The sequence below is a fragment of the Coregonus clupeaformis genome, chromosome 11 (genome assembly GCF_020615455.1).
Source record: "Coregonus clupeaformis isolate EN_2021a chromosome 11, ASM2061545v1, whole genome shotgun sequence".
Classification (NCBI taxonomy): Eukaryota; Metazoa; Chordata; class Actinopteri; order Salmoniformes; family Salmonidae; genus Coregonus; species Coregonus clupeaformis.
The window spans coordinates 9,163,057-9,190,825 of NC_059202.1; the positions used below are offsets into that span (position 1 = coordinate 9,163,057).

Genomic DNA, 27,769 nt, shown 5'->3' on the forward strand with positions numbered 1-27,769 from the left:
GAGGAAGGTGAGGAGGATATGGCTAACAGTTCCCCTCCAGTGAGTGCTCAGGGCTGGAGAAAAGAGGCGTTTGGGAACATGATGGTGTTTCTAGTGAGTTGGCTGAAGTTGTGGCTGATGTTCACTTGTCCCTAGTGGTGGTTTTTTCAAGTCTTTTATAGCTGGCTACATATCAGATGGAGCTTGTTGCTTGTGACTGTCACGTCGTTTAAGGACGGGTCAGACCAAGGCGCAGCGTGAAATGCGCACATGTTTATTTAACTGATAAACACACGACAAAACAACAAACCAACGAAACATGAAGTCCTAAGGCTACACACAAAACAAGCCTACTCACGGAACAAGATCCCACAACTAACGAGTGCCAATAGGCTGCCTAAGTATGATCCCCAATCAGAGACAACGAGCGACAGCTGCCTCTGATTGGGAACCACACCGGCCAACATAGATCTACACATACTAGATCATTCACATAGATATACACAACATAGAATATTCACACCCTGACTCAACATATAAGAGTGACAGTCAGGCATGACAGTACCCCCCCAAAGGTGCAGACTCCGACCGCACAACCTTTACATAATAGGGTAGGGGCCGTGTGGGCATTCCGCCTCGGAGGCGGATGCGGCTCCGGGCGTGACGACCATATACTCTCCGCCTCCCTGTTGCGCCCCTGGTCTGGACTGGAGCAGCTGACCGGAGCTGGACCGGGGACCGGTGGAGCGGACTGCTCTGGCTCCGGAATGGAGCAGCTGACCGGAGCTGGACTGGACCCCGGTGGAGCGGACTGCTCTGGCTCCGGAGTGGAGCAGCTGACCGGTGCCGGATCAGGCACCGGTGGAACGGGCACGGGCCGTGCCGGACTGGACACACGCACCACTGGTCTGGTGCGAGGAGCAGGCACGGGCCGGGCCGGACTGACGACACGCACCGCTGGCTTGGTGCAAGGAACGGGCCGTGCCGGACTGGAGACACGCACCACTGGCTTGGTGCGAGGAGCAGGAACAGGCCGGACTGGGAACACGCACCACTGGCTTGGTGCGAGGAGCAGGAACGGGCCGGGCCGGACTGGCGACACGCACCACTGGCTTGGTGCGGGGAGCAGGCACGGGCCGTTACGGGCTGGCGACACTCACCACTGGCTTGGTGCGGAGAGCAGGAACGGGCCGGGCCGGACTGTGGAGGCGGACTGGAGGTCTGGAGCGGAGAGCTGGCACAACCCATGGGCTGAGTGAATGGAGTTGTTCTCAGTTTATAAACAGAGGGGTTACAGGTTGTCCCTTAGTTTGGTCAAGTCAGAGACTTTTGTCAGGAAGAAATTGCGTGATGGTTTTGGTTTTTGACAGGTTTCCGGTTTTGAAAATGGCTTTTTCTTAGAGTTGAGGGTTTCTGTAGTCAGGTTGTGTAACTGCAGCGCTAGTGTACATATTTTGTCTCTTCAGCTAAGGATGTTTTATGGAAAATAAATAGAAAAAAAAGTATAACAGTTTGGAATGTTCTTGAAAATATATATGGGTGACTGTGAGTTTTTTTATTTTCGTGTTGGGGAAGGTGTTATGGACTAGGTTAGGTAGTTTAGACAGCACACTACAGCTCACTACCACTTCCACACTCCATTCCTTGTCCAGGGGCTGAGCCTGGTTGAGAAGGAGACGGGTGCTGCTAATTAAGATGGTCAATCAGTGTCCCAGCTTGCAAGCCGTGAGGCTGCTGGTTGGTTTGATGGCCATGAGGGCTTTCATTTGTTTTTGAGTCTTTAGTTCCTGAGTGTTTTCCTTTTTGTACATATTTATGTTTCTTCACCATCTGAACAAACAATAATCTGCTTGGACTGGCCGACCAAGAGGTCAAGAGAGACAGAGCTGGCCCTAGACCAAGGTAAGGTTGCTATCTCCCTGGGCACCTAGGCGCATACACTGATTATTATTTCAGTTTTTATTTTCATTGTTTTTTATTAGTTTTTTCCTGTGAAGCACATTGTGTTGCATTCCATGTGTGAAATGTGCTGTATTAGTAAAGTTTGATTTGATTTCTCACAATAATGCACACATTAATTCAGGTTACAGACCATGTAACTAGGCCTAGGACCCCTAGACAAAGCGAGTGCAACAATATCCGTAGGCTAGTTATTGGGTTCGTAACACTATGTAGCAGGGGTTGGAACCGGTTCAGGGAACAGAACCCAAAACCAGAAAATAACAAAAGTGATCTATAATGTTCCGGAACAGCTAGCAAGCGTTGGTCCAATGTTAAGCCAACTCTCGGAAGTTAAGACATTCAAAGTTCCTTCATAGAAGCCGCTTTTCTGTAGGTATAATTCTGTAGACCTAATAACAAGATGCCCAGCGTTTCAAACTAAGCCGCCGCCTCCACCCTCTCTCGCTCTCTCCCCACTCGCAAAATTTCAGTCGCATCTCGCACCCTACAATAGTCTGTCCAATACATGTAAACAATAGCTTTCCCGCTCCATAGCAAGCTGCTCTATCCTCACTGATTGGTGATGTAATTTAATGTCGAGCTAAATGTAAAAAATACGATTTCAGATGTTTTAAAAGGAACAGAAAGGAACAATATTAACCGTTACTTTTATTTGGTTTGAACCAGTTCAGATTTTTGCTGGTCGGAACAGTGGAACGGAATGGAAGAAATAATGGTTCTGTTCAGAACTAAATGATTGGAAAATGATTTAGGTTCGAACCTGAAATGTAGTGTTACCAGGGCCCATAGGGCTTTGGTCAAAACTAGTGTGCTATATAGGGAATAGGGTGCCAATTGGGGCACAAACACAGTGTACCAGTCTAATGATGTCACAAGTGTTAGCTTCTTTCATTAGATTTATGTTCCCACATGTTTTAACAAGCTGTCCTTATTCACACAGGTGAGTCACGTGACTCACACAAGTTGTAATAACTAAGTCAAACAATAGGCTTATCATACCTGAAATATCCATTGTTTTAGATAGGAGCGTCTTCTAATCTATCTCACAACAATCAGAGACACGGGTGCTCCAATCCCACCTGTGAACTCCTGTGACACTCTCCTCCACGATGCCCTTGATCATCTTGAATATGTTGGGGTATTTCTTATAGATCCAGTGGGTCAGGTCTCCCCCATCATCCAGGATCTGAGAAATACAGAGAAACCATCCATGACTGGATTCATCCGGATCATAGCTGTCTAATGTGAGAGCTAAGCCTGTACTGTACCATATTAAGAGAGAGACAGGTAGGCCTGTACTGTACCATATTAAGAGAGAGACAGGTAGGCCTGTACTGTACCATATTAAGAGAGAGACAGGTAGGCCTGTACTGTACCATATTAAGAGGGAGACAGGTAGGCCTGTACTGTACCATATTAAGAGAGAGACAGGTAGGCCTGTACTGTACCATATTAAGAGGGAGACAGGTAGGCCTGTACTGTACCATATTAAGAGGGAGACAGGTAGGCCTGTACTGTACCAAATTGGGCTGCCAGGCCTCCAGGCTGACACAGCGGTCAATACACCACCAGAAGTCGTCCTCCGACTCCCCCTTCCACGCAAACACAGGGAAGCCTGTGAGAGACAGAATAAGAGAGAGGGAGAGGGCAAGAGTTTCTTGTATTTCCATAGATTACCACGTTTGAGAGATGATGAAAAAAGTGAGGGACTTTGGGGGTAAAAAAGTGAAAAGAGAGCTGAGAAGACAGTGGTGACAGAGGAGAGAGCGAGAATAATACTGTGTGTCTCTCACCTCCCTCAGCCAGAGCTGCAGCTGCAGCGTTCTGGGTGGAGTAGATGTTACAGGCTGCCCAGCGACACTGAGCCCCCAACGCAGACAGAGTCTCCATCAACACCTACAGGAACATACACGTATACACACACATACATGCACGCACACAAACACACACGCATTCACGCACGCACGCAAATACACACAGTCCAATTTCAGTTTGCGTGTGTGTGTGCTTACGTGATTCAGTGTCTTTTTGTGTGTGCATGTGTGTGTGCATGCATTCTCACGGCTGTGTGAGCGGTGATGTGAGTGCAGCCCACTACTTTAGCTCCAGCCAGCGGCTTCTCTCCCTCTGCTCTCTTTCTCAGGGCCATCAGAGCTGGCATCTCTACACAGACAGAGATAGATGAGGGAGAAGGAGTGGGAGGGAGGAACAAAGAGGGAAAGAAAGGGGAGAGAACTAGACACCTTGAGTCATGTTTCTACCTTCTCTCTTACCTTATTCTTTGACACACACACACGCTCTTAGAAAAAATGTGCTATCTAGAACCTAAAAGGGTTCTTTGGCTGTACCAATAGAAAAACCCTTTGACGAACCCTTTTTGGTTCCAGGTAGATCCCTTTCGGTTCCACGTAGAATCCTTTTGGGTTACATGTAGAAACCTTTCCACAGAGGGTTATACATGGAACCCAAAAGGGTTCTACCTGGAACCAAAAAGGTTTCTCCTATGGGGACAGCCGAAGAACCCCTTTTGAACCCCTTTTTTCTAAGAGCACACACCTCTTCCATTCCCTCTCACCTTGCTCAGCGATCTCTATCTCCCTGCGTCCGAAGTCGGCCTGTCTGATGTTCTTGATGCAGAAGTCTTGATGTCCCTTAGAGCTCCTCTGCTGCCTGTCTCTAGGAGACTTCACATCCTCTGAACAGTCTGTGTACGACGCAGCTAAGGGTGTGTGTTTGTGTGTGTGAGGGGTTGACAGAGTAATCAACATCAGGCACAATGAAACAGTATAATAATAATATAATATGCCATTTAGCAGACGCTTTTATCCAAAGCGACTTACAGTCATGTGTGCATACATTTTTACGTATGGGTGGTCCCGGGGATCGAACCAACTTCCCTGGCGTTACAAGCGCCATGCTCTACCAATTGAGCTACAGAGCAAGATAAAACATCTAGGGTCAATTGAAATCTCCCATTGGACCAATAGTCAAAAGGTAACAGGTTACAACTGTTATCAGCAAAAGTAGAGAAGCAAAATCAACCGTTATTTATATCTTCCAATGGATTGTAAATATGGAAACGGCTACAATACTATGGATCAGCTGGGGGTTTTCAGACAGCTTGTTGTGTTTGTCTGAGGTTTAACTACATGCTACGTACAGTCTGGATTACTGCTCCCTCTCTCTCTCTCTCTCTCTCTCTCTCTCTCTCTCTCTCTCTGAGAACAGCTAACTTAGGGGACAGATAAGGAGTAAATGAAACAGAGGCAATTCCTCTGAAGACTGTCTCTCAACTGAAAGTTTGGCTGAGGTTGAAAGACTCTAAACTTATCTCTCTGTAACCAACCCGCTGTTCCCCAGCCGCTGGGACAACAGCCAGACATGGGCAGCTATACAGTGAGAGACAAAACACACCGTGCCGACCAAGCAGGTGTGTGTGTACCTGAGCTGTAGTTATCTGTGGAGGACTGGTAGAGAGAATGGTACAGGGAGCGACGACCGGCCTTATTGAGACGCTTGTTAAAATCCTGCTTCTGATCAGCAAACTGGATTTGCTGTGGAGAAAGAGGGAGGGGGAGAGAGTTACTTTTGAGAAAAGCGAAACAGACCAGGTCAGACGGACACCAGGGTTACATCCACCACAATGTCCAAGGCATTATATAAACGTTATTTACTCCACATAAGGAACAAAACACACAAAGACATAGATGCAGGAAAGTTGGTCCTCTTATCAAGAGGCTCACATTGTTCTCTCACTCACATCATAGCTAACACTTGCACACCTTCTCCCTCTCCCTAACACACTCTCCATAACATCAAATCAAATCAAATCAAATTTTATTGGTCACATGCGCCGAATACAACAGGTGCAGACATTACAGTGAAATGCTTACTTACAGCCCTTAACCAACAGTGCATTTATTTTAAACAAAAAAGTAAGAGTAAAACAACAACAAAAAAGTGTTGAGAAAAAAAGAGCAGAAGTAAAAATAAAGTGACAGTAGGGAGGCTATATATACAATAGAATAAAGTGACAGTAGGGAGGCTATATATACAGGGGGTACCGTTGCATAGTCAATGTGCGGGGGCACCGGCTAGTTGAGGTAGTTGAGGTAATATGTACATGTGGGTAGAGTTAAAGTGACTATGCATAAATACTTAACAGAGTAGCAGCAGCGTAAAAAGTATGGGGTGGGGGGGCAGTGCAAATAGTCCGGGTAGCCATGATTAGCTGTTCAGGAGTCTTATGGCTTGGGGGTAGAAGCTGTTGAGAAGTCTTTTGGACCTAGACTTGGCACTCCGGTACCGCTTGCCGTGCGGTAGCAGAGAGAACAGTCTATGACTAGGGTGACTGGAGTCTTTGACAATTTTGAGGGCCTTCCTCTGACACCGCCTGGTATAGAGGTCCTGGATGGCAGGGAGCTTTGCCCCTGTGATGTACTGGGCCGTACGCACTACCCTCTGTAGTGCCTTGCGGTCAGAGGCCAAGCAGTTGCCATACCAGGCGGTGATGCAACCAGTCAGGATGCTCTCGATGGTGCAGCTGTAGAATTTTTTGAGGATCTGAGGACCCATGCCAAATCTTTTTAGTCTCCTGAGGGGGAATAGGCTTTGTCGTGCCCTCTTCACGACTGTCTTGGTGTGTTTGGACCATGATAGTTCGTTGGTGATGTGGACACCAAGGAACTTGAAGCTCTCAACCTGTTCCACTACAGCCCCGTCGATGAGAATGGGGGCGTGCTCAGTCCTCTTTTTTTTCCTGTAGTCCACAATGATCTCCTTTGTCTTGGTCACGTTGAGGGAGAGGTTGTTGTCCTGGCACCACACGGCCAGATCTCTGACCTCCTCCCCTATAGGCTGTCTCATCGTTGTCGGTGATCAGGCCTACCACTGTTGTGTCGTCGGCAAACTTAATGATGGTGTTGGAGTCGTGCCTGGCCATGCAGTCATGGGTGAACAGAGAGTACAGGAGGGGACTGAGCACGCACCCCTGAGGGGCCCCCGTGTTGAGGATCAGTGTGGCAGATGTGTTGTTACCTACCCTTACCACCTGGGGGCGGCCCGTCAGGAAGTCCAGGATCCAGTTGCAGAGGGAGGTGTTTAGTCCCAGGATCCTTAGCTTAGTGATGAGCTTTGAGGGCACTATGGTGTTGAATGCTGAGCTGTAGTCAATGAATAGCATTCTCACGTAGGTGTTCCTCTTGTCCAGGTGGGAAAGGGCAGTGTGGAGTGCGATAGAGATTGCATCATCTGTGGATCTGTTGGGGCGGTATGCAAATTGGAGTGGGTCTAGGGTTTCTGGGATTATGCTGTTGATGTGAGCCATGACCAGTCTTTCAAAGCACTTCATGGCTACAGACGTCAGTGCCACGGGTCGGTAGTCATTTAGGCAGGTTATCTTAGAGCTCTTGGGCACGGGGACTATGGTGGTCTGCTTGAAACATGTTGGTATTACAGACTCAGTCAGGGACATGTTGAAAATGTCAGTGAAGACACTTGCCAGTTGGTCAGCACATGCTCGGAGTACACGTCCTGGTAATCCGTCTGGCCCTGCGGCCTTGTGAATGTTGACCTGCTTAAAAGTCTTACTCACATCGGCTACGGAGAGCGTGATCACATAGTCGTCCGGAACAGCTGGTGCTCTCATGCATGCTTCAGTGTTGCTTGCCTCGAAGCGAGCATAGAAGTGGTTTAGCTCGTCTGGTAGGCTTGTGTCACTGGGCAGCTCGCGGCTGTGCTTCCCTTTGTAGTCTGTAATAGTTTTCAAGCCCTGCCACATCCGACGAGCGTCAGAGCCAGTGTAGTATGATTCAATCTTAGACCTGTATTGACTCTTTGCCTGTTTGATGGTTCGTCGGAGGTCATAGCGGGATTTCTTATAAGCGTCCGGGTTAGAGTCCCGTTCCTTGAAAGCGGCAGCTCTACCCTTTAGCTCAGTGCGGATGTTTCCTGTAATCCATGGCTTCTGGTTGGGGTATGTACGTACGGTCACTGTGGGGACGACATCATCGATGCACTTATTGATGAAGCCAGTGACTGATGTGGTGTACTCCTCAATGCTGTCTGAAGAATCCCGGAACATGTTCCAGTCTGTGCTAGCAAAACAGTCCTGTAGTTTAGCATCTGCGTCATCTGACCACTCTTTTTATTAGCCTGAATCACTGGTGCTTCCTGCTTCAGTTTTTGCTTATAAGCAGGAATCAGGAGGATAGAGTTATGGTCAGATTTGCCAAATGGAGGGCGAGGGAGAGCTTTGTATGCGTCTCTGTGTGTGGAGTAAAGGTGGTCTAGAGTTTTTTCCCCTCTGGTTGCACATTTAACATGCTGGTAGAAATTAGGTAGAACGGATTTAAGTTTCCCTGCATTAAAGTCCCCTGCTACTAGGAGCGCTGCATCTGGATGAGCGTTTTCCTGTTGATTAATGGCCTTGTACAACTCATTCAGTGCAATCTTAATGCCAGCATTGGTTTGTGGTGGTAAATAGACAGCTATGAAAAATATAGATGAAAACTCTCTTGGTAAATAGTGTGGTCTACAGCTTATCATAAGATACTCTACCTCAGGCGAGCAAAACCTTGAGACTTCCTTAGTATTTGATTTTGTGCACCAGCTGTTGTTTACAAATATACAGAGACCGCCACCCCTCGTCTTACCCGAGTCTGCCGTTCTGTCCTGCCGATGTAGCGTATAGCCTGCTAGCTGAATGTTATCATTGTCGTCGTTCAGCCACGACTCCGTGAAACATAAGATATTACAGTTTTTAATGTCCCGTTGGTAGGATAACCGTAATCTTAAATCGTCCATTTTATTCTCCAAAGCTTGAACGTTGGCTAATAGGATTGATGGGAGAGGCAGTTTACTCGTTCGCCGTCGGATCCTTACAAGGCACCCGGATCTGCGTCCACGATATCTCCGTCTCTTCCTCACGCGAATGACGGGGATCTGGGCCTTGTCGGGAGTCTGTAGAATATCCTTCGCGAACGCCTCGTTGAAGAAAAAGTCTTCGTCCAACGCGAGGTGAGTAATCGCTGTCCTGATATCCAGAAGCTCTCTTTGGTTATAAGAGACGATGGCAGAAACATTATGTACAAAATAAATTACAAATAACGCGGAAAAACACACATAATAGTACAATTGGTTAGAGGGCTGTAAAACGGCAGCCATCTTCTTCCGGCGCTGTTCTAACATGCTCACCCACTCTCATTCTCTTTACTTTCTCCATGTTTCTCTCACTTTCCAAAGCTCCCTTTTTCTCTCCATCCCTCTTTCCCCCTCTCTGTCTTACCATCCAGTTTGGTGGTTGGAAGGCAGGGCTGGTGGAAGGTTCCCACTTAGCCATGCCTGCTGTTTGCTCCCTCTGTCACAGTCTCTGCTTCTTTTACCCTCTCAGCCTAGTTTAGTTCAGTCAGGTACAGTCCAGTCTGCCCCAGTCTCTGCCTCTTATTCCCACTTAGTCCAGCATAGTGTTAGGCCGTGGGTACACCCCTCGTCTCACGCGGTCTGAGTGGAGCTGAGTTGGCAGCTCTTAACACCTATTTAGGTTATTTTGGGTGGTTCTGGACCGGTTCCGACTGACATTCGTGCTCTATAGTGCCAGAAATCCCCATCTGTCTGCTCTGCGCTACCACTCTCTCAGCGGAGCTGACTTGAAGTGTCAGGTTTCAGATCCCACATTTGCATAGGAAGTGAAGTGTCAAATTTTCTGACCAATCCAGATGAATAATTGACTTGCTCTTCCTTTGAGCGATGGGCCCAGCCAGCATATGAAAGGTGACAGTCTAGTGGATCCAACAGTTGTGGTTTGATCTCGATGTGATATTCTCAGCAGGATTTAACGCTCTCAACATGAAAAAATACAATCATTTCATAGAATGGAAACAAGACCAGTTTCTCTTGGTCATAGACGGATAAAATCACGTTGTGCTTAAAGCAGAGGTTGTATCGAGTCTGCATACATTTGAATGGTGTCTCTGCACTGCTCAGTGGACGTTTAGGATAAATGTCTCTGTCATCACATGAAATGGTGCCAATATTGTACTGTCACTGTATGATCATTTTTATTTTACAGTTATAAGAAAGGTGAAATCCTATATAATTCTGTTGTTGCTATATTTGGAAAGCATTTGTCATTTAAAGCCCTATTGCCCCACTTTTGTTGAATAGGAAATAAATCATGTTTTGTCATATTTTCATAATATTTGTACTATGTACTTGAGCTTGTGTCCTCAAAAGTGAGTACACCTCACCAATATGTGAGTATACTGTACCTCAGCAATTTAAACTTTCAGAGAGTTCTAAAAGTTCCAGACCATTCTAAACCTATGCAACATTACCAGTTATTGTTTATGGCCATCATATTTAGGTGGAAATCTAAATGTTGCTCTATCATTCAAGAGGATTAGCCGATAAGAGTCATAGGTCAGTCAGAAGTCTGTGGCATTGAATTCCTGACTTGAGATCACCGACACCGGGCCTGTTCTATTTCTACCGTTAGCCCCCATCCCCTAGCCCAGGGCTATTTAAACCTTGAGGTTTGCAGCACTGCTGGTTTCATCCTTCCCATCTAATCTGGGACTGTTGCCGAATTTGATTTGTAGCCACTTTCCATTTCTACCCATAGTCCCTTTCCCTTAACCAGACTATCATTTGGGGATGACTGTACCATACTACTTATTTTGATCAGAAACATACCCTGCCTGGATCACCCTCAATCACCCTCCAATGGTTAAATGGTGGATCATAAGACACATAAAGGCCATGTGTGCTGCTCAGGATCAAACTGTCCACTTACTACCTCGTTAAGAGCAATTCACCTAACAGTGTTTTGTTTACAAGCTGTGGGGGAATCTGCCCTATCTGTCCTATGTGATCCCTTCAGGTGTGAATTCGTCAGCAGGGTAGAACCTTGGAAGGAGGGGATGGGATTCGGAGGTATAACACTGTACACACTGTAGAAAGACTGTACAACTCACTGATGTCCCGTACCAACCTGACCCATAAGGCTCTCTTCCTATGTAGACACTGCGGCTGTTGAAAGAGACTACATACTCAATCACTGACTTGTTCACATTGAACAGAAAGATATACAGTTGAAGTCGGAAGTTTACATACACTTAGGTTGGAGTCATTAAAACTTGTTTTTCAACCACTCCACACATTTATTTTTAACAAACTATAGTTTTGGCAAGTCGGTTAGGACATCTACTTTGTGCATGACACAAGTAATTTTTCCAACAATTGTTTACAGACAGATTATTTCACTTATAATTCACTGTATCACAATTCCAGTGGGTCAGAAGTTTACATACACTAAGTTGACTGTGCCTTTAAACAGCTTGGAAAATTCCAGAAAATGATGTCATGGCTTTAGAAGCTTCTGATAGGCTAATTGACATAATTTGAGTCAATTGGCGGTGTACGTGTGGATGTATTTCAAGGCCTACCATCAAAATCAGTGCCTCTTTGCTTGACATCATGGGAAAATCTAAAGAAATCAGCCAAGACCTCAGAAAAAAATGGTAGACCTCCACAAGTCTGGTTCATACTTGGGAGCAATTTCCAAATGCCTGAAGGTACCATGTTCATCTGTACAAACAATAGTACGCAAGTATAAACACCATGGGACCACGCAGCCGTCATACTGCTCAGGAAGGAGACGCGTTCTGTCTCCTAGAGATGAACGTACTTTGGTGCGAAAAGTGCAAATCAATCCCAGAACAACAGCAAAGGACCTTGTGAAGATGCTGGAGGAAGCAGGTACAAAAGTATCTATATCCACAGTAAAACGAGTCCTATATCGACATAACCTGAAAGGCCGCTCAGCAAGGAAGAAGCCACTGCTCTAAACCGCCATAAAAAATACAGACTACGGTTTGCAAATGCACATGGGGACAAAGATCTTACTTTTTGGAGAAATGTCCTTTGGTCTGATGAAACAAAAATAGAACTGTTTGGCCATAATGACCATCATTATGTTTGGAGGAAAAAGGGGGTGGCTTGTAAGCCGTAGAACACCATCCCAACTGTGAAGCACGGGGGTGGCAGCATCATGCTGTGGGGGTGTTTTGCTGCAGGAGGGACTGGTGCACTTCACAAAATAGATGGCATCATGAGGAAGGAAAATTACGTGGATATATTGAAGCAACATTTCAAGACATCAGTCAGGAAGTTAAAGCTTGGTTGCAAATGGGTCTTCCAAATGGACAATGACCCCAACCATACTTCCAAAGTTGTGGCAAAATGGTTTAAGGACAACAAAGTCAAGGTATTGGAGTGGCCATCACAAAGCCCTGACCTCAATCCTATAGAACATTTGTGGGCAGAACTGAAAAAGCGTGTGCAAGCAAGGAGGCCTACAAACCTGACTCAGTTACACCAGCTCTGTCAGGAGGAATGGGCCAAAATTCACCCAACTTATTGTGGGAAGCTTGTGGAAGGCTACCCGAAACATTTGACCCAAGTTAAACAATTTAAAGGCAATGCTACAAAATACTAATTGAGTGTATGTAAACTTCTGACCCACTGGGAATGTGATGAAAGAAATAAAAGCTGAAATAAATAATTCTCTCTACTATTATTCTGACATTTCACATTCTTAGGATCACCACTTTATTTTAACTGACCTAAGACTGGGAATTTTTACTAGGATTAAATGTCAGGAATTGTGAAAAACTTAGTTTAAATGTATTTGGCTAAGGTGTATGTAAACTTCCGACTTCAACTGTATATACTGTAGGTAAATACAGCCTGCACTTAAAGGTCTAATGCAGCCATTTTTATCTCAATATCAAATCATTTCTGGGTAACAATTAAGTACCCTACTGTGACTGTTTTCAATGAAAGAAACAAAAATAGCTTCTTAGCAAAGAGCAATTTCTCAAGCAACCTCAGTGTGGAAATATACAATATCAGTCAAAAGTTTGGACACACCTACACGTTCAAGGGTTTTTCTTTTATTTTTACTATTTTCTACATTGTAAAATAATAGTGAAGACATGAAAACTATAAAACAACACATATGGAATCATGTAGTAACCAAAAAAGTGTTAAACAAATCAAAATATATTTTAGATTCTTCAAAGTAGCCACCCTTTGCCTTGATGACAGCTTTGCACACTCTTGGCATTCCCTCAACCAGCTTCACCTGGAATGCTTTCCCAACAGTCTTGAAGGAGTTCCCACATATGCTGAGCACTTATTGGTTGCTTTTCCTTCACTCTGCGGTCCAACTCATCCCAAACCATCTCAATTGGGTTGAGGTCGGGTGATTGTAGAGGCCAGGTCATCTGATGCAGCACTCCATCACTCTCCTTCTTGGTCAAATAGCCCTTACACAGCCTGGAGGTGTGTTTTGGGTCATTGACCTGTTGAAAAACAAATGATAGTCCCAGTAAACGCAAACCAGATGGGATGGCATATCCCTGCAGAATGCTATGGTAGCCATCCTGGTTAAGTGTGCCTGGAATTCTAAATAAATCACTGACAGTGTCACCAGCAAAGCACCCCCACACCATCACACCTCCTCCTCCATGCTTCATGGTGGGAACCACACATGCAGAGATCATCCGTTCACCTACTCTGCGTCTCACAAAGACCCGGCGGTTGGAACCAAAAATCTCAAATTTGGACTCCAGACCAAAGGACAAATTTCCACCGGTCTAATGTCCATTACTTGTTTTTCTTGGCCCAAGCAAGTCTCTTCTTCTTATTGGCATCCTTTAGTAGTGGTTTCTTTGCAGTAATTCGACCATGAAGGCCTGATTCACACAGTCCCCTCTGAACAGTTGATGTTGAGATGTGTCTGTTACTTGAACTCTGTGAAGCATTTATTTGGGCTGCAATTTCTGTAATGAACTTATCCTCTGCAGCAGAGGTAACTCTAGGTCTTCCTTGCCTTTGGCGGTCCTCATGAGAGCCAGTTTCATCATAGTGCTTGATGGTTTTTGCGACTGCACTTGAAGAAACGTTCAAGGTTTTTGAAACTTTCCGGGTTGACTGGCCTTCATGTCTTAAAGTAATGATGGACTGTTGTTTCTCTTTGCTTATTTGAGCTGTTCTTGCCATAATATGGACTTGGTCTTTTACCAAGTAGGGCTATCCTCTGTATACCACCCCTACCTTGTCACAACACAATTGATTGGCTCAAACGCATTAAGAAGGAAAGACATTTCACAAATTAACTTTTAACAAGGCACACCTGTTATTGAAATGCATTCCAAGTGACTACCTCCTGAAGCTGGTTGAGAGAATGCCAAGAGTGTGTAAATCTGTCATCAAGGCAAAGGGTGGCTACTTTGAAGAATCTAAAATATATTTTGATTTGTTTAACCCTTTTTGGTTACTACATGATTCCATATGTGTTATTTCATAGTTTTGATGTCTTCACTATTATTTTACAATGTAGAAAATAGTAAAAATTAAGAAAAACCCTTGAATGAGTAGGTGTGTCCAAACTTTTGACTGGTACTGTATATAAAGCAGTCAAACCAAGTTTTGACTGCGCTGTGACTTATAAATACAAATAGTAGTAGTAGTAATAATAATAATAATAATAATAATAAACTGGTCTGGTCCAACCTCTCCTTAAAAAGCCAAATCTAGACCACTCCTCACTGAATAATTATAGACCTATCTCTAAGCTTCCTTTTTTATCCAAGATTTTAGAGTATGAACAACTTATTTGAAAAATGTATTTGGTTCAGGTCATATCTTTGTGGCAGACGTTTCTCAGTGAGCATGGGTGGTTCAGTTTCGTCCCCAGCACCTATTCACTATAGTGTCCCTCGGGTTAATTCTGAGCCCCATCCTTTTTTCGCTGTATATGCTTCCCATTGGTGAGTGACATCATCCACAACCATAAATTCAGTTTCACTTCTATGCGGATGACACGCAACTCCATTTACCAATCAGACCCAGTGACTAAGCAGTGGTGTAAAGTACTTAAGTAAAAATACTTTAAAGTTCTACTTAAATGGTTTTTTGGGGTACTTTACTATTTATATTTTTTATAACTTTTACTTCAACATTCCTAAAGAAAATTAACTTTTTATTCCTTACATTTTCCCTGACACCAAAAGTACTTGTTACATTTTGAATCCTTAGCAGGACAGGAAAATGGTCCAAATCACGCACTTATCAAGAGAACATCCCTGGTCATCCCTACTGCCTCTGATCTGGCGGACGCACTAAACATACATGCTTCATTTGTAAATGATGTCTGAGAGATGGCGTGTGCCCCTGGCTATCTGTAAATAAAAAATACAAAAAAGAATGGTGCCATCTGGTTTGCTTAATATAAGGAATTTGAAATGATTTATACTTTTACTTTTGATACTTAAGTATATTTTAGCAATTCCATTTACTTTTGATACTTAAGTATATTTAAAACCAAACACTTTTAGACTTTTACTTAACTATACTGAACAAAAATATAAATGCAGCATGCTACAATTTAAAGATTTTACTGAGTTACAGTTCATATAAGGAAATCAGTCAATTGAAATAAATTAATTAGGCCCTAATCTATGGATTTCACATGACTGGGCAGGGGCGCAGCCATGGGTGGACCTGGCTCCCCAGTGGGTGGGCCTATGCCCTCCCAGCCAATCAGAATGATATTTTCCCCACAAAAGGGCTTTATTACAGACAGAAATACTCCTCAGTCTCCTCAGAAGATCCCGCAGGTGAAGAAGCTGGATGTGGAGGTCCTGGGCTGGCATGGTTACACGTGGTCTGCAGTATTTAGTCCGGTTGGACGTACTGTCAAATTCTCTAAAATGACATTAGAGGCGGCTAATGGTAGAAAAATGAACATTCAATTATCTGGCAACAGCTCTGGTGGACATTCCTGCAGTCAGCATGCCAATTGCACACTCCTCCAAAACTTGAGACATCTGTGGCATTGTGTTGTGTGAAAAAACTGCACATTTGTGGCCTTTTATTGTCCCCAGCACAAGGTGCACCTGTGTAATGATCATGCTGTTTAATCAGCTTCTGGTTATCCCACACCTGTCAGGTGGATGGATTATCTTGGCAAAGGAGAAATGCTCACTAACAGGGATGTAAACAAATTTGTGCACGACATTTGGGAGAAATACGCTTTTTGTGCATATGGAACATTTCTGGGATATTTTATTTCAGCTCATGAAACATGGGACCAACACTTTACATGTTGCGTTTATATTTTTTGTTCAGTATAATATTTTACTGGGTGACTTTCACTTTTACTTGAGTCATTTTCTATAAAGGTATTTTTACTTTTACTCATGTATTACATTTGAGTACTTTTTCCACCACTGTGACTAAGCTAGTGTAGCTACCCTTCACAAGTGTCTTGCTGACATTACATTTAGGATGTCTGACCATTTTCTCCAGCTCGATGATAAAAGATCTGAGGTTGTTGTATTTGGCCCCCACCTTGCTAGAACTCAGATTGTAGATAACCTTGGTCATTTGTCCACAAATGTAAAGCCTACGGCCAGAAACCTTGGTGTCTTCTTCGACCTAAACCTCAAGCTACATGTAAAAAGGTTGTCCAGTCCTGCTTTTGTCATCTAAGAAATATAGCTAAAGTAAAGTCTGATCTGGAGAAATGTATACATGCTTTTATTTCTTCACGCCTAGATTACTGTAACTCTTTGTATGCCTCTCTGTATCACGTTTAAGGATAGGCTTGGTTTAAAACCCCATTCTCCAGAAGGCAAGGTCAGTAACAGGTGCATCAAAGCTGGGACCGAGAGACTGAAAAACAGCTTCTATCTCAAGGCCACTCAAGGCCACTTAAGTCACCACTAGCTGGCCTCCGGCCAGTACCATGCCCTGAACTTTAGTCACCTGCACCTTAAGAGGCTGCTGCCTATGGAACGCTGGTCACTTTAATAATGTTTACATACTGTTTTACCCACTTCATATGTATATACTGCGTTCTAGTCAAGGCCATCCTATTCAACTATTGCTGTACATATACTATTATATCCTACGTATTCTTCAGATATACTACATATTCTATCCACATACTGTCCATAATGTCTATACATCCCATCATATACACTACCGGTCAAAAGTTTTAGAACACCAACTCATTCAAGGGTTTTTCTTTATTTTTTACTATTTTCTACATTGTATAATAATAGAGAAGACATCAAAACTATGAAATGACACATATGGAATCATGAAGTAACCAAAAAAGTGTTAAACAAAACAAAATATATTTTATATTTGAGATTCTTCAAATAGCCACCCTTTGCCTTGATGACAGCTTTGCACACTCTTGGCATTCTCTCAACCAGCTTCATGAGGCAGTCACCTGGAATGCATTTCAATTAACAGGTGTGCATTCTTAAAAGTTGATTTGTGGAATTTCTTTCCTTCTTAATGCGTTTGAGCCAATCAGTTTTGTAGGGTATACAGAAGATAGTCCTATTTGGTAAAAGACCAAGTCCATATTATGGCAAGAACAGCTCAAATAAGCAAAGAGAAACAACAGTCAGTCCATCATTACTTTAAGACATGAAGATCAGTCAATATGGAACATTTCAAGAACTTTGAACGTTTCTTCAAGTGCAGTCGCAAAAACCATCAAGTGCTATGATGAAACTGGCTCTCATGAGGACCGCCACAGGAATGGAAGACCCAGAGTTACCTCTGCTGCAGAGGATACGTACATTAGAGTTACCATCTCAACATCAACTGTTCAGAGGGGACTGTGTGAATCAGGCCTTCATGGTCGAATTGCTGCAAAGAAACATCTACTAAAGGACACCAATAATAAGAAGAGACTTGCTTGGGCCAAGAAAAACAAGTAATGGACATTAGACTGGTGGAAATGTGTCCTTTGGTCTGGAGTCCAAATTTGAGATTTTTGGTTCCAACCGCGATGTCTTTGTGAGACGCGGTGTGGGTGAACGGATGATCTCCGCATGTGTATTTCCCACCGTAAAGCATTGAGGAGGAGGTGATATGGTGTGGGGGTGATTTTATTTAGAATTCAAGGCACACTTAACCAGCATGGCTACCACAGCATCCTGCAGCGATACGCCATCCCATCTGGTTTGGGCTTAGTGGGACTATCATTTGTTTTTCAACAGGACAATGACCCAACACACCTCCAGGCTGTGTAAGGGCTATTTTACAAAGAAGGAGAGTGATGGATTGCTGCATCAGATGACCTGGCCTCCACAATCCCCTATCTTCAACGAAATTGAGATGGTTTGGGATGAGTCAGACCATGAAGGAAAAGCAGCCAATAAGTGCTCAGAATATGTGGGAACTCCTTCAAGATTGTTGGAAAAGCCTTCCAGGTGAAGCTGGTTGAGAGAATGCCAAGAGTGTGCAAAGCTGTCATCAAGGCAAAGGGTGGCTATTTGAAGAATTTGTTTAACACTTTTTTGGTTACTACATGATTCCAAATGTGTTATTTCATAGTTTTGATGTCTTCACTATTATTCTACAATGTAGGAAATAGTAAAAATAAAGAAAAACCCTTGAATGAGTAGGTGTTCTAAAACTTTTGACTGGTAGTGTATACTGAACAAAAATATAAACACAACATGTAAAGTGTGGGTCCCATGTTTCATGAGCTGAAATAAAAGATCCCAGAAATTTAACATACGCAGAAAAAGCATATTTCTCTCAAATGTTGTGTACAAATTTGTTTACATCCCTGTTAGCGAGCATTTCTCCTTTGCCAAGATAATCCATTCACCTGAAATTAAACAGCATGATCATTACACAGGTGCACCTTGAGCAGTGGACAATAAAAGGCCACTCTAAAATGTGCAGTTTTGTAACACAACACAATGCCTCAGATGTCTCAAGTTTTGATGGAGCGTGCAATATCTCTATTCCCAGTCCTGTGAAATCCATAGATAAGGGCCTAATGAATTTATTTTAATTGATTGATTTCCTTATATGAACTGTAACTCAGTAAAATCTTTGAAATTGTTGCATGTTGTGTTTATATTTTTGTTCAGTGTATGCATTTATACTCAGGACACCGACATTGCTCGTCCTAATACTTTAACTTTTTTAGATTTGTGTGTATTGTTATTCCTACACTGTTGGAGCTATGAACGCAAGCATTTCGCTACACCCGCATTAACAGCTGCTAAATATGTGTATGCGACCAATAACATTTGATTTGATTTATCTCCAATCTTTTATCTTCCTATGAGCCAGGACGCAGGCTGAGATCCTCTGGCAGGGCAATGTTGACCATTCCAAAGTCTAGATTGAAAATGAAAGAAGACCGCCATTTGCAATTAGGGCCCCCAGAGGAGATCAGGCTTGCAGATTCAGTGCCACTTTTTATATCCCTGCTGAAGAATCACTTTTATAAAGATGCTTTTAATGTATGATTTGAATGTATGATTTTTATTTAAACGTCTCCTTTCTCTTGTTTTTATTTCTTTGTTAGTGCTTTTTTATTTGATTATTTTATGTGAAGCACTTTGTTACTTGTATTGAAAAGTGCTTTTTAGCAAAACGATTTCTCAAGCAAAGAAAATGATTGATTTTGTAGCATAAACTGAGAATTTGATATTTTTTACTGATATTATGATTGTCTGTTTCATATCTGAAAAGTAGTTATAAAGCTGTCAGTTCCACTTTAAGGGATAATCTGAGCTACTGTGATTAAAGGGATAGTGCAACAGTTTGGCAATTAGGCCCTTTTTTTATACTTACCCAGAGTCAGAAGAACTCATGGATACCAGAGCATGCTAGCTGTTCCTGTAGACTTCCAGTAATTGCGCTAACACTAGTTAGCAATGATTCCAGAAACTACCTTCAACTTCCTCCAAACTGCATTTAGAGACATAAAAATGGTATTCATGAGTTCATCTGACTCTGTGTAAGTAATAAAAAGGGCTTGATTGATTGCCAAAATGTAGCACTTTCCCTTTAAAGATAGACATACAGATGAAATGCTGAGCTCGTAATATCTCGTAAATTCTTGAACTCCAACTGGTAATTACTAGTGGGAAACTCGTCTATCATCTCTGAGCATCAGACTTCTCCCACATGCTGAACTCTGACGTCAAATAAATTGAGTGAATTATTATTATTATTATTATTATATTTTTTTACATTCAGCATCACTCCGTCAAGGGAAATGTAGTATTATTTCTAACAAACATATCTACATATATTTCAGGATGTTGTGTATTCCTGGAAATAATCTGAATTTATCTAAACATTACAGTTTTGAAAACATAGCTTGTCCGAAAAAGTGGTCTCTTGGCACAACTTACCCTGGGTATGGAGTAAATTGAGCCCCGGGACAGGGTAAGTTAAGCCGCCTACACATGTCTGTACTGAATGAAATATTACCACTACCTTTTTAAAACCATGTGTCTTTATTTCCCAAACACAGTAAAACACAATCACAATCATTTCTTTGTATTTTTATCATTTTAAGAATCTTTTAACACAGGCTTAACACCTAACAAGCATTTTGTACGTTTTTAAAAACGTTTAACATGGGCCAGGCTCTGTTGTTACCTCCTGTCCAAGCGATAATGACTTGCATTACGCCTGGGAAGAAAACACTTCAATTTGCTCAACTTTTTCCATTGGTTCAATTTTCCCCTAGGCAAACTTTTTGACTATATTAGCCCACACAGCTACAAGGATGCACTTTCATGCTAGATTTAGGACCTCATTCTGAAGCTTATAGAGACCTCAACTGATGTATGGAACAATCTTAAAATTATCGACTTTGATTTAGATACAAGCATCATGAAACCTCAATAAATTCATTTGACTTGGTGAAAATATTTTTGGGGGACCCAACTTGTTTACAACTTCTTCCATTTTCTTTCTTCCTTCACACTTCATGAAATGATGACCTCTTCATAAATATTTGGTCAAATTATACATTTTGTGTATGGTTTTCTAGAATCAATGGTGGCTAACTTACCCCTTTGGCTTAACTTACCCCACTCTACCCTACAGAGTGTCTGCGATTCTGGATTTTCTGGAACCTGAAGGTTCTGTTGGTAAAGATATGGATTTATGCCCATGTGCAGGATTTTTTTAGGTAGCTGCTGCCCACTCCGCTACCTACAAAGCTGTTGCTCAGTGCTCCGCTCTTTGCCACTCCCCCCTCCATGATCGGCTGCTGCTCAGTGCTCCACTGCCGCTTCCTCCCCCTCCTTGATTGGCAATGAAAGTTGTACATGGTCGACATGTTCAAACTTTTGCAATCCATGCCTCAGTACGCTATTAAGCAAAGCGCGGGGAGTTAGGCTACATGCAGCTATTTATACTGAACAAAAATATAAACTCAACATGCAACAATTTCAAAGATTTTACTGAGTTACAGCTCATATAAGGAAATCAGTCAATTGAAATAAATTCATTAGGCCCTTATCTATGGATTTCCCATGACTGGGAATACAGATATGCATCTGTTGGTCACAGATACAGTGGGGAGAACAAGTATTTGATACACTGCCGATTTTGCAGGTTTTCCTACTTACAAAGCATGTAGAGGTCTGTAATTTTTATCATAGGTACATTTCAACTGTGAGAGACGGAATCTAAAACAAAAATCCAGAAAATCACATTGTATGATTTTTAAGTAATTAATTTGCATTGTATTTTATCAAGTATTTAGTCAGCCACCAATTGTGCAAGTTCTCCCACTTAAAAAGATGAGAGAGGCCTGTAATTTTCATCATAGGTACACGTCAACTATGACAGACAAATTGAGAATTTTTTTCTCCAGAAAATCACATTGTAGGATTTTTTATGAATTTATTTGCAAATTATGGTGGAAAATAAGTATTTGGTCACCTACAAACAAGCAAGATTTCTGGCTCTCACAGACCTGTAACTTCTTCTTTAAGAGGCTCCTCTGTCCTCCACTCGTTACCTGTATTAATGGCACCTGTTTGAACTTGTTATCAGTATAAAAGACACCTGTCCACAACCTCAAACAGTCACACTCCAAACTCCACTATGGCCAAGACCAAAGAGCTGTCAAAGGACACCAGAAACAAAATTGTAGACCTGCACCAGGCTGGGAAGACTGAATCTGCAATAGGTAAGCAGCTTGGTTTGAAGAAATCAACTATGGGAGCAATTATTAGGAAATGGAAGACATACAAGACCACTGATAATCTCCCTCAATCTGGGGCTCCACGCAAGATCTCACCCCGTGGGGTCAAAATGATCACAAGAACGGTGAGCAAAAATCCCAGAACCACACGGGGGGACCTAGTGAATGACCTGCAGAGAGCTGGGACCAAAGTAACAAAGCCTACCATCAGTAACACACTACGCCGCCAGGGACTCAAATCCTGCAGTGAAAGTCAGATAAATGAAAAGCCGATTTTTGCTGGGGTCTCGGGACTGGCAGGGTTTTAAGCATCCAAAAACAATCTAAAATGAAAATGTCTTTCGGTTAGCATGCTAATCGATTAGCATGCACACCACTGTGGATATTTCTGGCAGTTAAACATGACAAACTGAACAAAGTAAGTATGTATGTATGTATTAACTCCAACTCCCATGTTGGAGTGAAATGTTGGCCATTCATGTCATCTTTCTTCACTACAATATTTTATGATACGTTAATACATACATACGGTGTCCAGTTTGTCATTTTTAATTATTAAGGGTCCATTGATGCGCCTGTGCATCAATGTAAATAAAATGTTTAAAAAATCTGTCAGTTTAAGCTAGAGATCAGGTCTTTTGAATGGGCTGTGTCCAGTGGCGATTTTAGCATGTAAGTCTTGGTGTGCAAACCACCCCCCTTTTTTGTATGCATGCCAGTAAAGCCACTACACCACACAACACAACACTAAACAATACATTAATTGCACTATAACGGTGACAAACAGTGCCCACAAACTGTTAGGGCCTACATAAAGCTGTCCCAACAGCAGAGTCCCAACAGCAGTCCCAACACCTTACCACTGCTACACCTGGCTGTCAGCGGAGCCTTGTCTCGCAGCAAAACAGTTCATTCAGCCTCATTTACTGCCTTTTTTAAAAACATAGCTGATATGGCTGACTTGCTTAAACAAATGTGGTTTCTACTGACAATTGAGATGTACAAACTATGGCATAAGGGGACTAATTTCGATTAAGACATTAATGATTGAGCTAGGATGGACGTAGTCAATATAACCATTTGTTCAGCACTTTTTAAATGTACAGTGATAGAATTCAGAACATGAGCTGTTCTTACAGTATTCTCCCTGTACACCAAGTCAGAACCGTAGGATAACAAAAAGGGCATATAAGCAGACAAATGAAAGCTCTTACAATATTCGATGATGACATTTCTCAAAAACAGGCTACATGTGCACCACCAAGTCAGAACAGTAGGCGATATTATGAGGGGAAAAGTGACCAAATTATTAGGGTGAGGCACATGGGCTACTAACAGCTTACTACACAACATACATTTAGTATTACTTTCATAGCTACAGACAGTATACATATCTCCCTGGCATATTACATAATTTATGCAGCAGCATACAATACATTTTTGGACTCACCTTGTTGTGCTGTGCTCACTTGAACAGGAATGTGGCGCGGCAGTTGTTCATAACTTTGTCATCAAAGTCTCTGGATTTATGGTGCTTTCAAGACAACTGGGAACTTGACTTGCAATTCCGAGTTGGATGACCGTTCAAAGCGTATTTTCCCAGTCGGGGCTAGTTTTTTCCCGAGTTCCCAGTTGTCTTGAACTCACTGAAGTCAGATTTCCCAGTTCCGAGTTTCCAGTTGTTTTGAGCGTGGCAGAAGTCATGCTGAATTGACAGCATGGCCAATGTTGAATGTTTATCATTTTAAGCTTGGAAAAGAGATCCTTAAACCCAGACTTGGGACCACACATCCACTCCACTGAACAGCATATAATTTATCTTCATAATTTCTCTTCATATGACAAGGATTGAAAAGTATTTGCCAGTAGATTGTCAACTTGATTCATGATGATGACTGCTAGCTAAGATTTTGAAAGTATGCTGTTGACATGATCAGTTCAATCAAAGCTACTGTAGATAAAATGACGTGAATTCACATTATATCTGTGGCCAATGGCCTTAAGCCTTCTTGGATGGGCACTTCGAATGTAACTCTATGGCAGCACCCAAGGGGCTTGAATTTTCGAGCTCTCCCCATAGATTTTGCGATGACGTAGTGTCCTAATGAATGAGAGAACACTGAGCCAATCAGGCAAAACTAGAGAACATTACCCCTAAGCTCCGTATTTTCCACTGGCTGCCCTACCACCACAGAAAGCACTGAGCTAGGCTGAAACACCTGCATTTTGGAGCTGCCTTACTCAAGAAAGCAAAAAAGAGACCAAGTTTGTATGCGGCTTTATTAACTCAATGTATTTTTTTACATTGTTTGCAAACTGATATGTGACATGTCTTAATGCCAAAATAACATGCAAAACAGGCAACATCTCAATCCACCGCATCCGGCTATGTCGGCCTTCCGCATCTGTGGTGGAAGGTGGCCAAGCTGCAGCGTGTTTGTCAGACCATGAGACATCCCGACAATCGGTCTTCTCATGAAAACGTCTGTAGAATACGACCCCCACAAGTGTCACGGGACTCATCTGAAGTCGGTAATGCTGATGTGCCAACTTCTGTCTGTAGCGTCCAAACCGTTTGAGCTACAAACTAATATGTAATGGGAGACTCTCACAAACACAATGGTATTCTCCGCTGTGCTCTACGACCTCCATAAGTGTCATGGGACTCGTCTGAAGGTAACCCATACAAACAAATGGAAATACGGAGTTAGTTTTGTGCCATCAAAAATAAAAGGTTAAATGTGTCTAAAAAAACGATTTCCTGACATTTCAAAACGTTATTCCTTATGATGAATTTTTTGACTGTCTTTTTTGCCATTTATGAATGTGTTATTTACTATGATGTGTCTTTACTACAATGGCTGAAGATGTAACATGCGTTTCCCAAAATGCCATGCACAGAGAACGGTCGTTAAGTGCACAGAGAACGGTCGCTATGTGGATCGTTGGAGCATGTGTCGATACTGATAGGATCGAAAGAAAGGCAGCGCTGCTCTCAGATCAGCGTTCTCCATTTAAATCTTTCCTAAACATAATTATTTCACAATACGGACGATGGATCAGCTCCTAGAGAGATATTACCACCTACAGCTGCAAATAGAGAGGTGGCTTATTCTAATAAAAATGCACAAAATCACAGATTTGGCACACAAATGTGCACGTTGGGCTACTCATCATGACACATATTGAGACAAATTACAGACCGTAGCCTACAAGTAGCAAAATAGAATTTAGTTGATTGAAATAGGCTTACAGCCTACTGTTTATTTTAATGCAGTCGTCTCGATTTTCATTTGAAGCATCTTTTCATACATCGCTTGTTTGTATCTAATGCCTGCCTCAGACCACTAGTAGAACAGCTAAGTGTGTCGTTAGATTTGGTAACATTTCATTTTAAGGGGTCCTTATTACAGTGTAATTACACTAACAAGTATTGTAATTAATTGTAATAATTCATAGTTACACTGTAATAACATGTAACTGGTGGTAATTGCAGACTGTAATTACAGAGGTGTAACAACGAATGCTTGTTCTTGTTACAAATTCTAAAGTTTCCGATAGCATCCCAACGCACCATATCGGTCAGTGCTATCCGGAATCCTTGGGATGTCCTTACCCAACACTCTAACTTTAACCCCGACCCTAACCTTAACCATAATCCTTACCTAACCCTAACCTTAACCCTTAATTTAACCATTTTAAATGTCAACTTCAATGGTGTAGGGACGTCCCAAGGATTCCGGATAGCACAGACCACACAATATTTCAGCCTGCACAAACCACGTGATAAGCATTAGCCAATTGAAAACTGACCACCTCATTGACATACAGTAACTCTGCAATAAAGGGATCTGGAGTCTGATGCTCAGGCCCAATGATAAAAACGGGTTCACAGATGGTTCACATAATTGTTTTATTTTTTTATGAAATAATTTCACGGGTCATTTGACAATTTTTAGACATTAATAAACAGTTATGGTTAAAATTGTCAGATAGTCATTTGTGTGTGACAAATTGTAAACCTATTAAGCTTGGTTGAATAATGGTTTATAAATGCACTTAAAATGATCATGACAGTCTTATTTCATCATGTGACCTTGCAAGGGTTTCACTGTTGAGGAACATGAAGTGTTACTGATGTGTTTTTGCCCTCCCACGTCACTTAATACACAGAAGATCTCCACTAAACATAGAATCACATGGTTTATCCATCTCTATGTGACCACCAATAACTTCAGAACAAAGTTGACTACAAATACAAAGTTGTCAATGTTTTTCTTTACAACTGATGGAGAGGATGAATATGAAGTAGAAAAATGTACATTTACCCTTAATAATGATTGTTTTGGGAAACAGCTTGGAGATTTAACGATGCTCCTATGAAGGTTCTAACGATGAACTTAGCCTTAAGATGCTTTTGGGAAACCGGGCCCAGACCGTTTAAAAAATGCTTACTATTTCCTCATAGAGGATGATTAGCTGGCCAATCAGCGGTCTACTCGCATTATTACTTTTAAAGACCGGTATACGCCCACACCATTCTGTTGGGGTACGCCCACACCACTCCAACACAGAAAACCTGCTTTTTAACATACTTGATTGTAATTTTTTGGAAGGAAAACTGTTTCACCCATATTGTAATTAACTATAGGTCATAGTTCATAGAAGTCTGGAAACACTGGACAGTTTTAAAAATGGTCACCTGTTCAAATGTTGTGTACAGCACTCCCTTAAAAATATAACACACCTGAACTCCCTTAATCATATAATTGAGCCAACATGATCCTGTCATTTTGGCATAAGCAAGACTTTAAGTGTTCCAAAGAGCACCACGATCCCACAGAAAGGCAGAAGAAGAGAGATCAGTGGAGGATACAGATGGACTGAATTAGAGATTCCAGAGAGAGACTAGAACAGAGAACTTGATACAGACGGACTGAATTAGAGATAGCAGAGAGAACCTATAACAGAGATACCTTGATACAGATGGACTGAACTGCCTCCTCTTCCTTGGTTTTGTTCAGGTTGAACATGCTGTACACCTTCTTCATGCTGTCAGGTTCACCGCAATATGAACACCTTCCACCACACGCAGAAAGACCGTATTTAACCGTGGCCTGGCCGTGCTCGATCGTGACCTGACCGTGTTTGATGAGAAGGTTCAGGGATGAAGGCTGGCTAAGCTAACACAGTGAGAGGAGCCACACCTTCAGCTCTCAGGCCCAGGTTACAGGTGAGAGGAGAGACAGAAGAGAGAAAAAGGTGAGGGGACAGAGACAGGAGGAGAGGAGAGTGGACCAAAAAAGAAGAGAGCCTTTCTGAGCTGAGAGAAGACGAGAGGAACGGTTTCCAGGATGGAGGGCTGAGAAAGGAGGGAGCGAAAGAGGGGAGGGATGGAGGGCAGGAGTACATATATAATCACTTGAGGCCTCTAATGAATATGAATGACGTTTGGAGTGTTCTCTGATTCCCAAGGGTAAACAATACAAACGCAGAGGTGTGTGTGAGTCTGTGAGAATTGTGTGTGTCCAGAGAAGAGGAATGGAAAAACACACGCATGTACAAATACAAGAACCACGGACAAGTGTGTACACACACACACACACACACACACACACACACACACACACACACAACCACTGTGAGAGCTCGCTTGTCCTGGTAAGTTGACACAGCATTAATTTATAACAGAGGCTGACTTGTCTTCGTTGAGGTCAGGAACATGAGAGGGTGGAGTCCTAGTTATTGACTCATTGTTTTTACACAATA

General features: G+C 42.5%; 1 protein-coding gene across 1 annotated transcript in view; it reads right to left on the reverse strand.

The window, feature by feature from the left end:
- The window catches only part of LOC121577210 (putative adenosylhomocysteinase 3), a 46,411-nt gene extending 19,084 nt beyond the window's left edge, over positions 1 to 27,327 (reverse strand). Inside the window, exons 1-7 of the mRNA XM_041890974.2 lie at positions 26,977 to 27,327; positions 5,384 to 5,495; positions 4,517 to 4,660; positions 4,004 to 4,104; positions 3,735 to 3,837; positions 3,462 to 3,556; positions 3,021 to 3,127 (exon numbers count right to left, since the gene is read on the reverse strand). Of these exons, the coding sequence (XP_041746908.1) occupies positions 3,021 to 3,127; positions 3,462 to 3,556; positions 3,735 to 3,837; positions 4,004 to 4,104; positions 4,517 to 4,660; positions 5,384 to 5,495; positions 26,977 to 27,051 (737 nt within the window). The 5' untranslated portion in view covers positions 27,052 to 27,327. The remainder of the gene's footprint in view (positions 1 to 3,020; positions 3,128 to 3,461; positions 3,557 to 3,734; positions 3,838 to 4,003; positions 4,105 to 4,516; positions 4,661 to 5,383; positions 5,496 to 26,976) is intronic.
- Between the last annotated feature and the right edge of the window lie 442 nt (positions 27,328 to 27,769).